Source organism: Macrobrachium rosenbergii, chromosome 11 (assembly GCF_040412425.1).
Source record: "Macrobrachium rosenbergii isolate ZJJX-2024 chromosome 11, ASM4041242v1, whole genome shotgun sequence".
In the NCBI taxonomy this organism is placed as follows: domain Eukaryota; kingdom Metazoa; phylum Arthropoda; class Malacostraca; order Decapoda; family Palaemonidae; genus Macrobrachium; species Macrobrachium rosenbergii.
This window is the reverse complement of record NC_089751.1, coordinates 33,254,438-33,272,566: the sequence shown is the minus strand read 5'-3', so window position 1 is coordinate 33,272,566 and position 18,129 is coordinate 33,254,438. Positions and strand designations below refer to the sequence as shown.

Here is an 18,129-nt window from a genome sequence, read left to right as displayed (position 1 = left end):
ATTCGTATAAAACACTTTTTTTTAGGAAATGAACATCAATTAAAGTGTTTTTAACGCAGTTATTTTTTGTAATATTCAAAATGCGAATATATTAAAAAATTTGGATTTTTTTTACATAGGGTAGAAGAGTTGAGCTAATTTTTAAGACCAACCCCAGCTTTCTAGTCCTTTTCATTCAAAAGTTAACGAGTGTTGAATATTGCCAAACTTTACCTGCGTTTTTCTCCGCTTTTTAATTTTGATTCTTACCTTCCTCTGCAACTAACCGCCCCATATTGCCTTTCTTAAAAAATATCTTTAATTTTCTACAAAAAAGTTGCTAATTGTGTCACAATCAAAGTGGACTATTGCAACTTTATCTATCATAATTTCTGGTGATAGAAATTCATTCCTCACTATAATGTGGTTCGGATTCCACAATAAGCTGTAGGTCCCGTTGCTAAGTAACCAATTGGTTCTTAGCCACGTAAAATAAGTCTAATCCTTCGGGCCAGCCCTAGGAGAGCTGTTAATCAGCTCAGTGGTCTGGTAAAACTAAGGTATACTTAACTTTTTTTTATCTATCATAATCTGCTTAAGATCCAACTTTGGAAGGTGAAAATATACTAAATAGAGGGCAAGATTAATAAAGGGTGTTAGGACTGCGCCTGTATTGTTCGAGTTGCACGGCTCCCTGTCAGAGTTGGAATTATATTTTAAAATATGTAATGACTCACTACTTTATCAGGATTGGGTGTACAAAATATTTAAATGACTTAATTGCCGAATATGATACAGCGGTATAGCTGTGTAATATAGCTTTAGTACAGCTATATGGCTACAGATGATTTCAAGTTATCTGAGCCAAGATGCAATTCGAAAGTAGGCTTGACAGCAGGAGGACTGAATATATCAAGCCGTTCAGTAAAAATTAATTTATTTTTCTGAGTGTTATGACAGCGTGGCTTTGACAATTAATATACAGTACTGTAGAGTACGCCGTAAAAAAAAATGGGAATGAGTCTGCATTGCAGAGCGCTTTCAGCGAAGTGGGACCCTAGGAAAAAAAGGAGTAAATAATAAACAGTAATCTTGAATATCAGGGTGTCAACAGCATCACAGATCATAATGTGAACATGGCAAGAAACCTTTAGTTCACTTTTTCTTGCCTATTTCGGTTGGCCCTCATGCCATACATAGTAATTTGCTGTTAATACTCTTGTCGTCAAATCTCATTAACAGCAGTTTTGAATATGAATTACAACTTACGAAATGATAGACAGGTGGCATAGCCTTCGTGAACCAGTACCAGAAAATTTAAGAATGTCTTCGGTGAATACTCATGCAAGAACGCACATTCCTCATTGAAGAAGTAATACTACCAACAAGAAAAGTTCCTCATTGAAGAAAACTTTGCACCAAACTCTTGGATAGTAGAACAGAAATTCGCATTTGACTTTTCCACCGAGCAATGTGGAAAAAAAAACAGCAAATAAAACCTCTCGTACTTTTCAGAGTGTAGACAAACTGATTATCTAATCCGAAATCGAGGCTATTCGTGGAGGACAGCCATAATTTTATTTCTCAAGTTTCAGTAGCGTGAGTGATTTCACACGATATTTTTCCTCGATTCAGTAATTGATCTGTAGTCGGAAATATCATATGAACATTTGTATTTGATAAAATTATCGTATTTTCAGACAAGTTTGTTGTTTAAAAAATAAACCCTCTTCCGAATAAAATAACAGCGGTTGTTTTCTGTTGAGTAGAATAAATCTATGCTCTTCACCTAGTGGAAACTATTCAAACATGGCCGACATTCGCATAGAAGTATAACCGACCAGAAGTTTGTTTTGGTTTTAAATTTGTTTTGACATTTGTGTTATGGTTCTTACGTTGGTTATGTGATTAACGTCAATATGAGTGATAGTAACGTTGTTATGGAGTGCCAGGATTATGGAGATACCGTTCCTGAAGTGGAGGTTGTGGTAAGTATAGCTTTCAGACCTAGGCCTAGTGACAAATATGACATAACCTTGGTAGACCTTAGCAAATGAGACACCCTAGGGCTTAGCCGGTTGCTTACGTTAGGCAAGTCTACAGTAGGCTAGAAGTGAAGGCTATTCGAGGAAGAAAGTCATAATTTAATTTCTCGTGTTTTGAAAGCTTCTTGTCTGTCGTTCTTAATAGGCCTATACTAGGCTACAGTGGAGAGGACTCTCACTATATATTAGGCCTATGCCCCTTTTTATTTTTTTGGAATTTAGTCAGAGCGTGGTATTAAGGGTCTGTGGGCAGGATAAAACTGAAGACTACTACTGCACCCCCTGATTCGGTAACTATCAGTTTACGTGCTAAATGGGCACCATATTTAGTACCAGCTTCTTGGGGATGAACATAATAACATAAACAAATAACAGTAAATATTATGGTTGCCGGCTGGCATGAATTAGGCTGTGGTAGTAGTCTTCAATTTAACCTTAGTCAGGTCTGGGAAGGTCAGGATTTATCCTTTCTTTCAGTCAAGTAGCCCATACTTAATTATGCTGATCAGCAGATGCACCAACCTCATCTCCTAGGGTGGGTATGTTCTTTCACTAATTACATGGTTCTTAAAATGTATATTGTTGCACCATGTCAAGCCTAGCACATTTTTTTTCTGTCACAACTTAAACTATCAAATACGGTATTTGATTATGGAGAACAGGGAAATGTATAAATGACTAAATGTCATATTTTAATAATTCAATCATAATTTCTTTTTTCTCTATCAGGAAACATCATTTATGTGCGGAGAGTGCTTTTTACTGTTCCCAACAACAGAAGAATTCAATGCACATAATTGTCAGGAATCCCAAGTAGGGGGAGTGCAGAGTATTGTTGAACAAGATGTCAGCTGCCAGGAACCAGTTACAGGACATCTTGATGTTCCTGAAAGTAACCCTTGTAAGTTTTAAAGTATTAAAAACATAGATTGCATTACTGTAAGTTTTAAGGTATTAAAACATAGATTGCATTACTGTAAGTTTTAAGGTATTAAAAATATATATTGCATTGCTGTAAGTAGGATTTATATCTGTCTTGAAATTCAGGCTTTTTAATAATACAGAAACTTTTGTTAGTCATGGCGAATATTATCATCTTAGATTTTAAGGTTTTTAGGGCATATTTGTTTTTTCCTTGTGAACACTAATTTGATTGAGTTTTGCTTTTAAGAAAATGAAAAAGCTGAGCAGCTACATATATAGCAGCCCCTAGCCAAACAACTGGAATGCATTTGATCACGGCCAGTTGTAAAGTGAAAATAGCATAGCAGGCAGCTTCTTTAAAATGGGATGTATTTCATGACCCTGTGCCGGTATGGCTTGTGTCAGTGGAATTAAATGTTTTCAAAATAATTTATAATAAAACAGTGGGTCTTTAAAAAGCTTCTTTGGAATTTAAAAATTACAGAAAATACATGATCCAGGTGATCACAGCTTGGTGGCCCTACAGCAACCAGTCATCCTTCAAGACAAATATAATAGAATATCTTGTACAATCACATAGAGTAGAATACCTATAAACAGTCGCTTATATCACATATTCATAATGAATAAAAAAAATTCTTATGAACATTGTACAAATCAGATCTTTTTTGTGTGGGGGTCATCGGTGTTAGAACTTATTTGTCTGGAATTACATAAAATTTTGCTGCTTTTTAAGCTGGTCTTCATGTCCCACATGAAAAATCAAAGTTCTTTTGATATCCTAGAATAAGAACACAAATAAACCGTACTAAGGCACAGGACCCAGTCATCCTCAGTATTACATGTTCTGGGATGTACAAGTGATTTTAAGGGTCACTTACATGACTCAGAAGCTGACATTTCATGTGGGAGATCAACAATGGGTGAGTCTAAATATAAAAGGAAGTGGTTTGTATTCTTGTAGAAACAGAATAAATTTTTAGGTAATTTGTCTTTTCATAGATATAAAATCTTGAAGATTTTATTATAACCTTGCCTCTAACCAACCTTGCATTTGTTACCAAAGGAAAAAGTGTTCTTGCATAAAAGAGTCAGCAACCTTGGTCATATCAGCACTTTTAGAGGTTCCTTTGACCCCCTGTTTCTGTTGTCTGTAGTCATCTCTGTGTGAATGCTGATTGTTCTGGTCTCTGACTGGAGTGCCTTCATACTGCTCTGCTACTCCTGTATGTTTGGCTATTTCAGCTTGAATGTTTGTTGCTGTCACCATGTAGTCCTTAGTTTTATTAAGCCTTATGGGCCTGCTTTTGTGACCTTGGGTTTCATTGTATTCTGACCCTTGGAGTAGCTACATCCCACATCGTTTTTTCTGGTAGCTCCCGTGCAGCTATTGGTGCTTCTTGATCTCTCCGCTTGATTTTGGCCCTCTGAAACCAGTGGCTCTCTGGACTCTCATGCCCTTGGCCTTCTTGACAAAGGTTTCTGCCTCATTTGTGGTATCACAAAACTGTATTTTGGATGTCAGAGTATTTAAAGTAATTTCTTGTTAGACTGTATTACGGGACTGGGTAGGATGCATACTATGGAGAATAGCTCTCATAGTGTTTTTTTGAAAAAAAAAAAAGTGCGATTTGTCACATTTGGTTGTGCTTCTGGGTCACTCGTGTGGTGTACAAGTTACTGCAAGGCAGTCTTTACAGGAAGATTGCAGCTAAGGTGATGGAGTGAGAGTTGAGAGCAGCAGGATGTAGACTTTGACCTTAGAAAAAGTTGGGGTGAGTACCTAGGGAGCCTCTGCAACATCAACCTTGTCTTATTTTGTTGATTGTTTTTTCAATTGCTGTTTTTGTGGTCCAGTGGCAGATCTGATGCCATATGGGTAAGATGAGCACAGACTATGTGACAGCTTTGCACGAACCATAATGATGGTTGAGCAACAATGCCAGGGTCATGAACGTGTAAATGTTACTATATGTGAGTATTTTCCTGGTTAATTCTACTATAAATTGTGCTTGTACTTTCTTTTTTAGGCTTCCAGTGATGTGGAGTTTCTTTTACTTTAAAGTTTATATTTGAGAACTGTATTTTGAAAATAGATCCCATACCCCTTTTAAGGTTGTTTGGGAAAATGTTGCATATGATATTGATTTAGAAACTGCTATTATATTAATTTTAATTATCTTTTTCAGTTCGAATTTTAATGTCATTTTTGTTTACTTCCAGATCCGTTGACCAGAGCTATCTGTGTTTTTTGTTAATTTTTCCATTCTCCTCTGCAGGTGTATGGGAAGCCCAGGAGTCAGAGGCTGCCATGGAGGAGGCAGTTGCTAACATTTTGGGTGAAAAGATGAAAAAGATGGCTCCCCAGAGACAGTCTGGTTCTAGAGTGGAATTTGAACACACTTTGAACATGGGAGAAGAACCATCTATTGAACATAAAGGCATAATGGATCAGCAGATGGAGTCTGTGGTTGAGCATACCGTTGAAAACAAAGATTTTGTGGAGATTCCCTCTTCCAATATTTATATGTATGATAATCCAATTTATCTTAATCGCTTGATGAAGGACAATACATTTGGAAGAAGGGTGAGACATGATGCTCCTTACAGACTTCGTTTGGGTAGGCATTTTACATTGTTGCATTAATTATGGTTTGAAACTTAATATTGTACATAAGTATTCTTATGGTTTTTTAACTTTTAGTTGTTATAAATGTAAGAAACTATATAAATATGCTCAATAAAATTGACTAATCTTGTGTGATATTGAGCATTATTGTATGTAATTACTGCATTTGACCTCTCATTTATATTTACATTTTTAATAATTTCAGGACCATGGGACAACAAATCAAGTCGTTTGCTTATTAATTTGGTAAAAGAATATCCTAAAGCGTATTTCATCCTTGATAAAGAATGTAAACGCACAGAAGCCTGGGAAATGATAAGAAACAAAATGTCAGAAGCTGGATACCAGTTCACAGTTCTTCAGGCAAGTTATTCTTGCTTCTATTCATTTATATCCTAATCTTTAATCTTTTTATTTCAGTGATTAAGAAGAATTCTAAACCCATAAACAACGTGAAGATGTAAGTGAAAGAGATAGATTAGAGTGGAAATGCAACCATGACCCTGTGTAGTAGTGAAAAGAGAGAGAAATCAGTTACTTCTTGTTAAATGGACAGAGGTGCCTTAAAGTCTTACTAGTTGAACTGAGGAAATGCTTTAAGAAGGAAATAAATAAAAATGTATCAAAAGGCATTGCAGTCACAAAGGAAGTCCCGTACACTAATTTTCCGTTGAGTTTTGTGATATGCAAAATTAATTATTTTTTCATTATAAAGTTAATCCACCATTAATTAGTTATACCACAAGGCGAAGTATGGAACAAAATGAAAATAGAAACATTGAAGATGAAAGGAAGAGGAAGAAGAGATTGTATTATCATCTTAGGGTGTTATATTACTGTTGTTAGTGCTAATTGTACCACCACCACCACCCACCAAAATTCAGTCACAAAAGGTATGATGTTTTTCAGCTAGTTGATTGCATGTTACTTCCACCTCTGATTTGTGCAATGTCAGTAAAAGAAAAGTATGTAATATGAAAGTATAGAAAATACTTTGAAATGAACTAATAACAAAACTTGGTTGCAAACATAGGTAAAAAATTGAAATCTGATATTTACCTGCAAGGTAATGATACTGGAATACACCTTTGGATAGGAAGAAACAGTTTTATTAATGAAGTTCCTTAGAACTACAGAAGCATTAGAGAATGAAAAATTTCTCAAGTAAAGACTGTAAGGAAAACTATAGTAAAATCTCAAGGTGGTAAAGAATGTCACTAGGGAAAATTTCAAAATTAAAAAAGCATAGGATTCATTCTGATGCCCTTGCCATTTGAACCATTTAGTACTGTTTGGAACTGTATGGGTTTTCAAGGTGATATCATAGTGATAAAAATGGTCAAATCTTTCCTTTATGAATGTTATTCTCTCCCCTTAGCTATGGCAGTAAAAGTGCGAACTGAATTAGATGATGATAGGACTGGTACTACAAACATTCTCATGTGCCAGACCAGGTAGTGAACATTATTAGCAAGGCAGTTTAAATTCAGCAGATTTAGTTAGTCATGAGGTTTGTAGTGTTACACATTGGAATTGCCACTTTTTCAGAAATAGCATTTGCTTGAAAATCATTTTTTATGCTGTTCTTATTTATAAGGCTTGTGTGCTTTATCTGTAGTATTTGATGTTCTGTAAATAATTTTTTAACAGATTCGCATGCGGTGGAGAGAACTAGTTAAAACATATAGGACAACGATTAATTACAATGACATGCACAATGTCCGAAGATATTGTCAATATTTTGAAGAACTGACTGATTTGTTTGGTGAGTCACTTTTCTTGTTCATCTGATGTGTATGCTCAAGATTTTATTTATACATTTTTTTTTTAAAGGTTTTCCATGTTCTTAAAAATTTATAATTCCTTCAATGTGTTCTTGATATTTCAGAATAATTCTTGCATGGGAAAGGTTAAAAATACCTGTTACGTACAAGATTTTCAGGCTTTGTACTTTTTACAGTTTAATGTCCATTCAGTTTAATTGGTTCCCCTGTAGGAGGTTAACTCTTGCAGTAGGTCTTGCTTACCATATTATTAACAGTACTAAAGGTTCTTTGCAGTATTCTCTTGGCAATGTAGCATCACTTTCTGCCTCTTACTTTTCTGGGTTCTTTTTCTCTGGATTGTTGATTCTTATTTCTTTTATAGTTTTTCTTTATGTCTCAGTTTTGCTGTCCATACTTGGCTGCTTTCCTTGTTGGGGCCCTTTGACTTGTTGCATTCTGATTTTGCAACTAAGACTGCAGTTTGGCTTTTAATGATAATGAAAATAATAGTAGGGTCCTTTGGCTTGTTGCACCGATTTACCAGTTAGGGTTGCGGCTTGGCTTATATAACAATAATAATGTCCAGTATCTTTTAACTTGCTTAGTTATAAAAAATTCCCATAATAAGTCAGTGGGAATCAAGAAATGTGACCAGTTAGTTTGATAATTATAACTAGTAATTAGATATTTTCAAGTATTGTTATTAATTAATGAAGAATATTGTATTATACTTCATTATATTTGTATGGTTCATTCATAGAACCATCAGCTACAAAATTAAAAGAATACAGGCAGTCCCCGGTTAACAGCGGGCTCGGTTAACAGCGATCCAGTTTTATGGGGCTTGTCTAGCGACGAAAATCGGCAATTTTCGCCGCCGAAAATCACCGATTTCTGCTTATCGGTGCTGATAATTGGGTATTGGCGCTGATACATGCCTAACAGAGGCGCCGATAACCAAAAATCGGCGCTTTTTGGCGCCGATAACCTCCGAAAATTGCCAAAAAAGCGCTGAAATCACCGATTTTCGGTTATCATCACACCCTCAGAAACGGAGCCCTGCTGATAACCGGGGACTGCCTGTATCAGATACAGTAAATGATTATGAATAATTCTAGGAAGCAAGTTCATAGAATTTTGTTGCATAGTTTAATTTAGTAAAGGTAAATCAGAATATACTGTACTCTACTGTAATACAGTATTTGCTTTTAAATTAACAAGTGTTTAATATAAGGAAAATGATGATAAACTCAAAGACTAAATAGTAACAAATGTTGGTAGCCAAAGTTGCTGTAAGGTTTTTAATTGTAAATTACCACTAATAGGAAGTATAACTTTTTCATATTGAAAATTTGTTTTTGTAAAGTGAAGAACTTGACATTTATAAATCTTTTGAAGACTTTAAAAGAATGAAATTTTACTATTCAGTCAGTCAACTTCAATAGAAAAGTCTTAACAGGTTATACCAGGTATTTAATTTAAGAAATAAGGTATTTTTCAGTAATATTTTCAGTACAAACCCATTACATTAACTTGGCTCATTTATGTATTGCCCATGACATCAGCCCTCTAGTAGAAGAAAAAGATCAAGAGGTTCAGTTAAGGTAGTGCATGTATATATGGTACCTTAGGTCCCAGGTAATGAACCGAAACAACTGTGGCTGAGCCAGGGGTCAGGAACAAGTCAGTTAGGTTGTCCAACAAATAATCTTTGTATAAGAAGAGAAATATTTATATGGCGACGAGAGAAAAGTATTTTACTGCTGAAATTACTTATATTTCTGCACCAGTCTCAAGACAACCAGCAACTACAGACAAGATGAATCGTGCATCTTCTGGCAAACCCAAACATCACAGGACTCCATCTACTCCTTTTTAAAAGTCATATCACGCTAATTCTTCCAGGCAGGTACCATTGAGGAGACAGCAGTAGCCTTTTCAGCCAGGGAAGGAATACTCGTCCCAGCTCATGGAGGAAGGAGGAAATGAAGTATTCATCTGCATGCAGACAGTGGGGTTTATCTGAAGTCCTGGAGGTCCCAGCAATTGATAAGGGCAGAGTAGGAGTTGTTGACACCAAAGTCAGTAAGTTATTCCCCTTTCTGGAGACTGGTCCCCCTGTGACTTTGGACTTGGTAGATTATAGGGCATGTGATGGCTACCCTTAGATATTCCAGGTCTTGAGCAAAGTGGAGGCGATGATTGAGGGATGCAGCACCCAACTTTAAGAATTCTCTGTATTTGGTTTCAAAGACAACTGGAGGTTGGTGCCCAATTGTTACCCTCAGCCCACTGAACAAGATCCTCAATCGATCCCTCTTAGGAAGGAGATGGTTGAGTTTTGTGGCGGTCCAAGATATATGCTTTCATGTGCTAATGCATTTTCCATTGAGAAAGTATACTCCCTTCATTTAAAGGGGTAGGGTACCTCATTTCCATGGTGTACTTTAGCCTGACAGCAGCTTCATAGTTCTTCACTCAGACTTCAGACTTTATCACCAGTGGAAGCTTGGTTAACTGGTTTGGCATAAGGCTTTTGAGATACTTGGATGGCTGGCTGGTTTGACAGACACACCAACAGAATTCAGGCAGAATTTGGACGAGCTATGCAACCTATGTTATTATGTAGGTTTGAATATTAACTGTATATATCATTCTCTTAAAACAGTAGATTAAAATAGGTGTAAAAGAATGTAAATTTTAATTCATTAGGAAATATTAATCAAAGAATTTTGGTATGGCTATAGGAAGTCCTTTATCTCTGGTTTTAAGGAATTTGTACGTGGATTTATTTTTTTGAAGCGGAATGTTAAGCAAAATCATTCCATGCAATGTACTATGGTCTAGGTATTTTTATGACATATTTATTTGGCCAGGTAACAAAATATAAATACTTTCTTTGGTAAAATGAACTAATTGATGCTATCGATAAAATCTGAAAATTGAAATTGATGGTAGCCTGTCATTTTTTAATTGTCTAATACATAAATTAAAAATAGAGTAAATATAGTGTATACAGAAAACCTGTCAGTATTTCTGCCCATGTAAATTTTTATTCTGGCCAGATGAGTGAAGTAAAGAAAGTGGTATTTATGTCCATCATGTTAAATGCATTAAGGGTATATTGTTGATGAAATAGATGTACAGAATGCATAGAAGATACTCAGAGATCCTAATAATGTATTAAACCATGCAGTAAGAGTGGCAAAAGAGACTTTTTACAATAAAGAAAGAAACATAAAGCAAAAAAACCTACTTATACTGCCATATAGTATTAATTATTAAGAAGTTCCTCATTTCCTGAAGAAATTAGAGGCAATGTAATATTTAAGAAAAATAATAGAATGGACAAATGCACTCTTTTTAAATGAAATATATGTATAATATATATATAATATACAGTCGTCCCTCGTCTAACGTCTAGAACCCCCTGTGATAGGCGAAAATCCACGAAGTAGCGACCTAATATTCATTTTATTATTTCCTGTATATGAATATATTTTAAGGCTTTATAAACCCTCCCCACACTCTTATAAACCTTTCCCACACTGTTATAAACACTTCCTATGCACTTAAACAATTTCTGTACTCTTAAACCTACACAATAGTTCACAGACCAGAGCATCAACAGTGATAAAAATTCTCTTGTGTATGTACATGTTACAATGATTTACTAATTTTCAAATACTAATATTAATGTAATCACATTAATATATTATTTAACCTATAGAGTCCATTTAGCATAGGTACTATATTATTATTTTGATCTGTTATCATAATATGCATATAAAAACCAATTGTCTTACATTTGTAATGTTTACGTTCTGAGAATCAGCGACTGAAGCTGCTCACTACTACCGAAAGAATTAGGAAAATAATTTTATAGTTGCTAAAAGAAACAAATTTATTAATGTAATTGTTATTTTTAATTTCGAGAGAGAGAGAGAGAGAGAGAGAGAGAGAGAGAGAGAGAGAGAGAGAGAGAGAGAGAGAGAGAGAGAGAGAGAGAGAGAGAGAGAGAGCGCTGGTGTTACTACGCATAAATGAAGTCTCGGCAGTAGCTTGGGATGAGACTAAGTCTTGACTTGACAAGCTGGGGCATGTGAGAGTATACAGTAACCATGAGTTGCTTACGTATGAAATTCGGATTTTAAATATTTTTACGGTGATTAGAGATGAAACATCAACAGTGATAAAATATTCTCTTGTGTACTGTTATGTGTGTGATAATAATAGAGTCAACTAATAAAATTGCAATGAAGCATGGTTCAGTAAATCAGAAAAAGAAAAAAATATGGCAACACACCTACAGTAAAAACAGTTACAGTTGTTGGGACAGTGGTTTTTTTACACATATATTACGATAATAATAGATCAATATTGTTTATTCTGTAAGTGAAATAAAGTGTTATTAAAATTTTGCTGTTTTTTCATTAAAAGATATGTGTACTGAGAGAGAGAAAAAATTGGATTGGGGTGTTTTATGTATATTGGTAAGCTGTTGTGTGATTTTGTGGGATTTTAATTTAGCATTTTATATATTTTTTGCTGTTTACAAATATTAATAATTGAAAATAAGTAAATAATTTTTTTATCACAAAAAATGTATTTAGTCATGACAATAAGAATTTTAGGCTAGAAAATCTTATATTGCAATACACTCCCTGAATACCTGAATTCGCCCTTAATCCCACTAGCCCGAACAGCCCTGTTACCAATCCCACTATTGGGAAATTTTAACAGCCAGTGTCACCAACGCTGCAGGTAATCTTGTCACTTGAGCTACCATAACAGTCGGTTGGCAATGCTGACACAGGTGTGTGCCGACACTCATACCTTCGTCAGTTGCTTTTTGTTTGCGCTGCTGGATGTTTGTTTCCTTCTGCAGTGCAAGGTTTAATCCTATTGTCCGACTTCTCTTATGTATTTTGGATTTCTGGTGAAGACCTGGATTGTATTCACTGGGTTTTTCTCCTGGAATTATGACTTGTGCTTGGTTTGGAGTTGGATTCGCTGGTTCCAGCTTGATTGGTCATCATGAACAAGTCTTCTCTTTCATCTTCTACTACCGCGCCTTTGGCTTCAACTTCGACTGCCCCTAGGACTGTGGATGCTCACGCTCATTGCTCCTGTTCTTCCTGCAAAAGACGGATGAGTACCTTGAGACACAATAGACATTCAGTCTGTTAGGTATGTAGGAAGGTTAAGTGTGATGGGCAGACTCATTGCAAGAATGTTCCGTTTGGACAGTAGAAGAGATGGAAGATTACATTCGTCATCGCAAGTCATTGGCTAGTAAGGGCGGCAAACGGCGGTCAGATTCTTCACTGCCTCAAGTGTCTCAGGCTTCTGCTACAGATCAATCGAAAGATTTTAGCGAGTTCAGAGGTAGTCAAACAGATAGAGGATAGGATTGCAAGTAGTATGACAAATGTAATAGCTAGTCTTTTTCAACAATTTTCAGATAGGGATAGTAGTAGTGTTAGGATGTCTAATCCTTCCTCCTTTTCAGCTCCCATGCCTGTTCCAGAACCAGCCCTAACGGGTGCTGAGGGTAATGGGGAACCGCAAGCCTCCGAGTGGTTAGGTTCTGCTGGCCCCCCCTCGGCACAGAGCAGGCAGTGAACGATCCCCCCCCCCAAACCCCCTTGTAGTGTTGATGATAAATTTAATGTTGATAATGTTGGTCAGGATCAGGATCTAGGTGTGACAAAGACGGATAAGTCTGGGTTAGGTAGTGAGGAGAAAGTATGAAGTGTGCAGAGTCATTCTCCTGGGCGGGTTCCGGTTTCGGGTTCGAATGGAATTTGTGCTACGCCAAAATTTTCGCTCTTTCGACTGTTTCTGAATCTTCTACTTTAGTTTCCCCCCCCTCTCTGTTTTCCTACTCCTTCATCTAGTAAGGCGGATTCTGGTGTGTCTCTTTTGGCTTCTAAAAGTGGTTTGCATGATCAGCAATTGGATGTGGTGGAATATAATGCGGATTTGTTGGGTCTTTCAAAAGAGTACAGACTTTTGGTGAGAGGTGGTTTTTTGAATGGTTTCTCTAACATTAGAGAGTATGTGACACAGGAGTGTCCAGAATTCATGTCGGATATGCTTCAGGATTATCAAGGAGGGGCTGATTCTGTGTACTGTACTTTTTGTCCCTTCGCCCCAAGGATTCTTCTTTTGGGTTATCTATCGCATCATCTTCCACTCCAACATTCTCTGTTGCGCCTTTTGCAGTTTCTGCTTCGACTTCTTCTTCTGCCTTTCCTGCGGCTTCTGCATCTTCCGCTTTCCCTCCTTCTTTGACTTTTGGCATCTCCTCTTCTCAGGTAACTTTCGTTTGCTACTCCTCTGTCTTCCGCCTTTCCTTCCTCAGTACAGTCTTCTTTGGTAGGAGGATCTTCCGGACAGGTGAAAATGCAGTTTTGGCAGAATTTGGCCTTAGGCGTTTCATGTTCCAACCCTTTGGGTATGCGCAACCCCTTGCTTCCGCATCAGTCGGTTGTTCCAGTAGTGTCAGGTATTTCACAGGGTTTGCCTGTCGCTTCTAGTTCGGGTTTGCATTCCTCCGCTGTTTTGACTGGTCTTGCGCAGTACCTTCTCTGAGCGGTTTGTGGCTGTCATTGCCTGCATTTTCCTCTGCAGATCTTCCGAGGGTAGCTTCTACCTCTTTTCATTCTCCCTCCTTTCTCTTCGTCTTCTTCCGTCCCTCCACAAGTTGTTTTGTTTGCACATCCTCCCCCAGGGTTTAGCAATTTGGGTTTGGCTCCTCTCACTCATCTTCCCTTTGGTAACAATGTGGAATCAGCTCCGGATCTCTCAGTCCCTCCCTCTCTTCCTCCCGGTGGAATCAACAATGTGGATTCAGCTCCAGGTACCCAGTTAGGTGTTGGTGTTCAGCATTCTGGTTATGGTGGTCTGTTTGCAAACTCTTCATCTTCGTCTGGGCTTCGTTCAGTTCCTCCTCCTTCGTCTGTCTTAGACTGTTCGGACATTACGGAACAGGATTCTCATCTGGAGGTTCAGGAGTTTCTGGCAGACTTAGAATAGAATGTTCTCTTGCTAGCAGTAACGATTACAGACGTATGCTTTAGTATGTTACTTCTTTGTACCCTCAAGCAAGAGCTCCGGACCAACCGCATTCGTCAAATCAGTCTTTATTTGAGTCTTTTTATGCCACTAAGCCAGCTCCTGCTCCTTTTCATGTGGGCTGGTTTGGGTTCGATCAGGTTAGGCTGGCTTTGGAGGGGGCGGACAGTTGTCCAGTGTCGGTGGTGGCTTCTAACAGGCAGGACATTTCTCTTCTTTCTCCGCATAAGGTGATTTATTCAGTTCGAGGCAACCCTTCAGCAGGTGTCAGGTTGCCACTTAGGGATTTCTCTTTGGGAAGCAGGTGCTTTGGAGGATTTGTTGCGCAGTCAGACTGAGGCTCTTTCGCACTGTCTTTGGATGTTGTCAGGTTTAATGGGATTCTTAAAGAGTGACGGCTATGTCACTTTAGATCCGGGGCTGTTTGACAGCTTAATAACTTGTCTTGATGGGTCTGGCGCACCAGGCGAATGCTTTGGCTTCGTCTACGACGTTTGTGAGCAAGGAAAGGTGAGATTTCTATCTTGGTCATCTTCCCCCTCATTATCCGGATGTTCACAGGAGGGCCGACTTGCTAAGTTGCTCTCGTCAGGTATTGGGGGGAGAGTGGACTTCGGGTCAGGAAGTAGTATGTCAGGTTCTCCGGAAGTGGCCAGCAACTGTGGACTTACTCGCAACGAGATCAAACCATCATCTTCCGGTTTATATCTCACCAGTGGTGGACCCCATGTCAATAGGCACCGATGCAATGTTACAAAATTGGAATCACATTCAGGTGTATGCTTTTCCTCCATTCGGTCTCATTCATCAGGTAATCAGGAAATTGTGGGAGAGTGTCAAGACATCTATGACTCTAGTAGCCCCTTGCTGGCCCCAACGCCCTTGGTTTCCGGAACTCTTAGAGCTCCTCATGGAAGTTCCGATGTTCCTACCTATGCAGAATGATTTCAGACAACCACATTTTCACCATTATCATCCAAACCCTCGTGTGCTGAGCCTAGTTGCATGGCGACTGTTGAGCAAGCAGCTAGACAGGCCAGACTCTCTAAAGCTGTGGCTAGACAGCTTTCTTTCAGCTGAAAAAGTCAATCTGTAAGCTTTACCAGGTCAGATGGACAATGTATAGAAGTTGGTGTTGTAAGAAAGGTCATTCCATCTCTAGACCTTCTATTGCTAAGATAGCTGATTTTCTTTTATTCCTTCAGAGAGCCAAGGGTCTTTCATATTTGGCTATTGCTGGCTACCACTCATGCTTAGCAGTACATTTAGTTTCCATCTCCCTGAAATTTCTAGTAGTAAGATCATCCATGATTTATTATGCTCTTTGAAGATTGAACGTCCTGTCTTGCTGACTCGGGCCCCTCCATGGGATTTGTAGGAAGTACTTCAATTTTTGGGTTCCCCTGCTGTTGAACCCATTAAAGCTCTAACATTAAGAAAACTGACTAAGAGGGTGCCTTTTCTTACGTCTTTAGCTACAGCTAGAAGAGTGGGCGAGCTTCAGGAAGTTTCTAGGCCAGTTTCCTATGAGGGAAATATGTGTTTCTCTTTTCTTCCAGAAATTGTGGTGAAGACGGAGTCGGAGGTTAACCCTCTGCCTCGTTCGTTTAGGGTTCTTTCTCCGCAAGAGTTTGTTGCTGGCGATCCAGCAGAGATGTCTTTGTGTCCGGTGTGAGCATTAAAAGTCTGTTTGTCAAAGGGTTGGGAAACTTCATCCTTGTCTGCATACACTTTTTGTCTCTCCGCGGAATCCTTCCCGTCCGCTGTCAAAGAATACAATTAGTTACTTTCTGAGGGAGGTGACTTCCCAGGCTTCTCCGGCTTCTTCTTCTTCTTCGTCATCTTTAAGCTCTGTCTTACCCCGAGCGCACAGCATTCGGAGTATGGGCACTTCATCTTCCTTTCTAAAGAATTATTAAGTGTCTTCTATTCTGGAGGCGGCTACTTGGAAGTCCGTCTCAGTGTTTACTTCTCTTTACTTGAGAGACGTTCATTTCGCCTCGTGGAGGGTTATTCTCTTAGTCAGTGTGTAGCGGCTAACTCTTATTATCTAGGGTGTGTTCATTTTAGCTGAGGTGGTATTCTCTTAGTTCGGAGGTTCTTAGGTTAACCAGATAGAGGAATTTCCTTTTAGTCTTTAGATTCTTAGGCAGCAGTGATAGTATAATCACATGTGACATTTTTGTTTAAAGCAGTTCTTATTTTATTACAAGACTCATTTTTGATAAACACATCTCTGGTCTTATGTATTGCATTCAGTGTATCCCTTACTGTGCTTTTTTCCATACCTTTCTCTCTGCTTGCAGGACTTGAACTTTCTTCTCCCGTTAGATTTGGCAAAGAAGGGTTTTCCCAAATACTAATTGGTTAGGGGAGAAACCACCATTATTTATCAAGCAGTTCCTAGCACTCACTACCCATCTTAATGCTATGAACCAATCCAGTTCCTCATCATCTTTCATCTTTCTTAAGCTTTCTTTGATTGTGCCTACCATCTTTTCACACAATCCATTGCTCCATGGAGATTCAGATGCTGTGGCTAATACTTTAATATTCCATCTTTCTGCCATCCTCCTTACTTTTTCATTTTGAAATTCTCCCCCGTTGTCTGATAATATTTTAGAAGGTGCTCCAAATATAGCAAGCCACCCGTCAAAAAGTGTCTGTAATAGTTTCTGGTTTCTTGTCTTTTATCCAAAAAGCCTGACAATACCTTGTTTCCATATCTACCATTACCAAGAACTTTCTCTCTTTTGTCTCTCCCACATCCATTGCTACAACTTCATTAAATGTCTTACTCCAAGAAAACCCCACTACTGGTTTAGCTGGGTTTCTTTTATATCTTTTACATACCTCACAACTTGCGATTAAGTCTGTTAGTAACTTTTTTATTTCCTCCTTTTCTTTCTCTCTCAAACCATCACTCCACTGTGCTTCTTCTGTTAGCGTCCATATTTTATCTCCATTTCCATGACCAAATTGTAGATGTAACTTCATCATTGCACCCTTAATTTCCCTGAGACTCTTTCCCTTCCATCCCTCCAGTAACAACATGAACTTAGGTTTAGTATTTTAAGTATCTTAGTCTTTGATAGTCTCCCTACGAGAGTCCAAGAGGGTGCTCTAGTAGGTTAGGCTCTTTCGTCGGTGCTGAGATACTTTGTCACTTGTCGGTCGTTGGGCCTTATCTGCAACCTCGATGGGTTACCAGGAGGGTCAGTGGCTCTGCACACTACTTCATTCCCCTCCATACAAGAGAGGCTCAGGATAGCCACATGGGAGGCTCATCGTACTCCTCCATACATTAGGGGTTCTGAAGAGCCACATGGGAGGTCGACGGACTGAGACAGTACTGACCTGACTGACGATCAAAGTACTCTCCAGCATGTCTCTTCACTGAAAGCATTGATTGATATGGTGAGTGTATGATTGAACAGATATCCTATGCAGAGCAGATTGGTGAGCTACCATCTCTGTGGTTGTAAAAAGGGGTGTGCAATAGAATTGATCCCTCCTCCTTTAAATGTTGTTAATCGGGTGAATTCAGGTGTTCAGGGAGTGTATTGCAATATGAAGTTTTCATAATAAAACTAATATTGTAATACTTAACTGAACACCTGAAAGATTCCCACCCTCCTTTCCCCACATCAGTTTTGAACTTGAATAAAGCAATTGACAAAGGTGGGAGTGTCGGCACACACCTGTG

The 18,129-nt window shown here is 38.3% G+C and overlaps 1 protein-coding gene across 1 annotated transcript in view; it reads left to right on the top strand.

The window, feature by feature from the left end:
* The first annotated feature begins 1,739 nt into the window (after positions 1-1,739).
* The window catches only part of LOC136843296 (uncharacterized), an 86,822-nt gene continuing 70,432 nt past the window's right edge, over positions 1,740-18,129 (top strand). Inside the window, exons 1-5 of the mRNA XM_067111497.1 lie at positions 1,740-1,967; positions 2,754-2,925; positions 5,228-5,569; positions 5,783-5,940; positions 7,228-7,342. Coding sequence (XP_066967598.1) covers positions 1,899-1,967; positions 2,754-2,925; positions 5,228-5,569; positions 5,783-5,940; positions 7,228-7,342 — 856 coding nt within the window. The 5' untranslated portion in view covers positions 1,740-1,898. The remainder of the gene's footprint in view (positions 1,968-2,753; positions 2,926-5,227; positions 5,570-5,782; positions 5,941-7,227; positions 7,343-18,129) is intronic.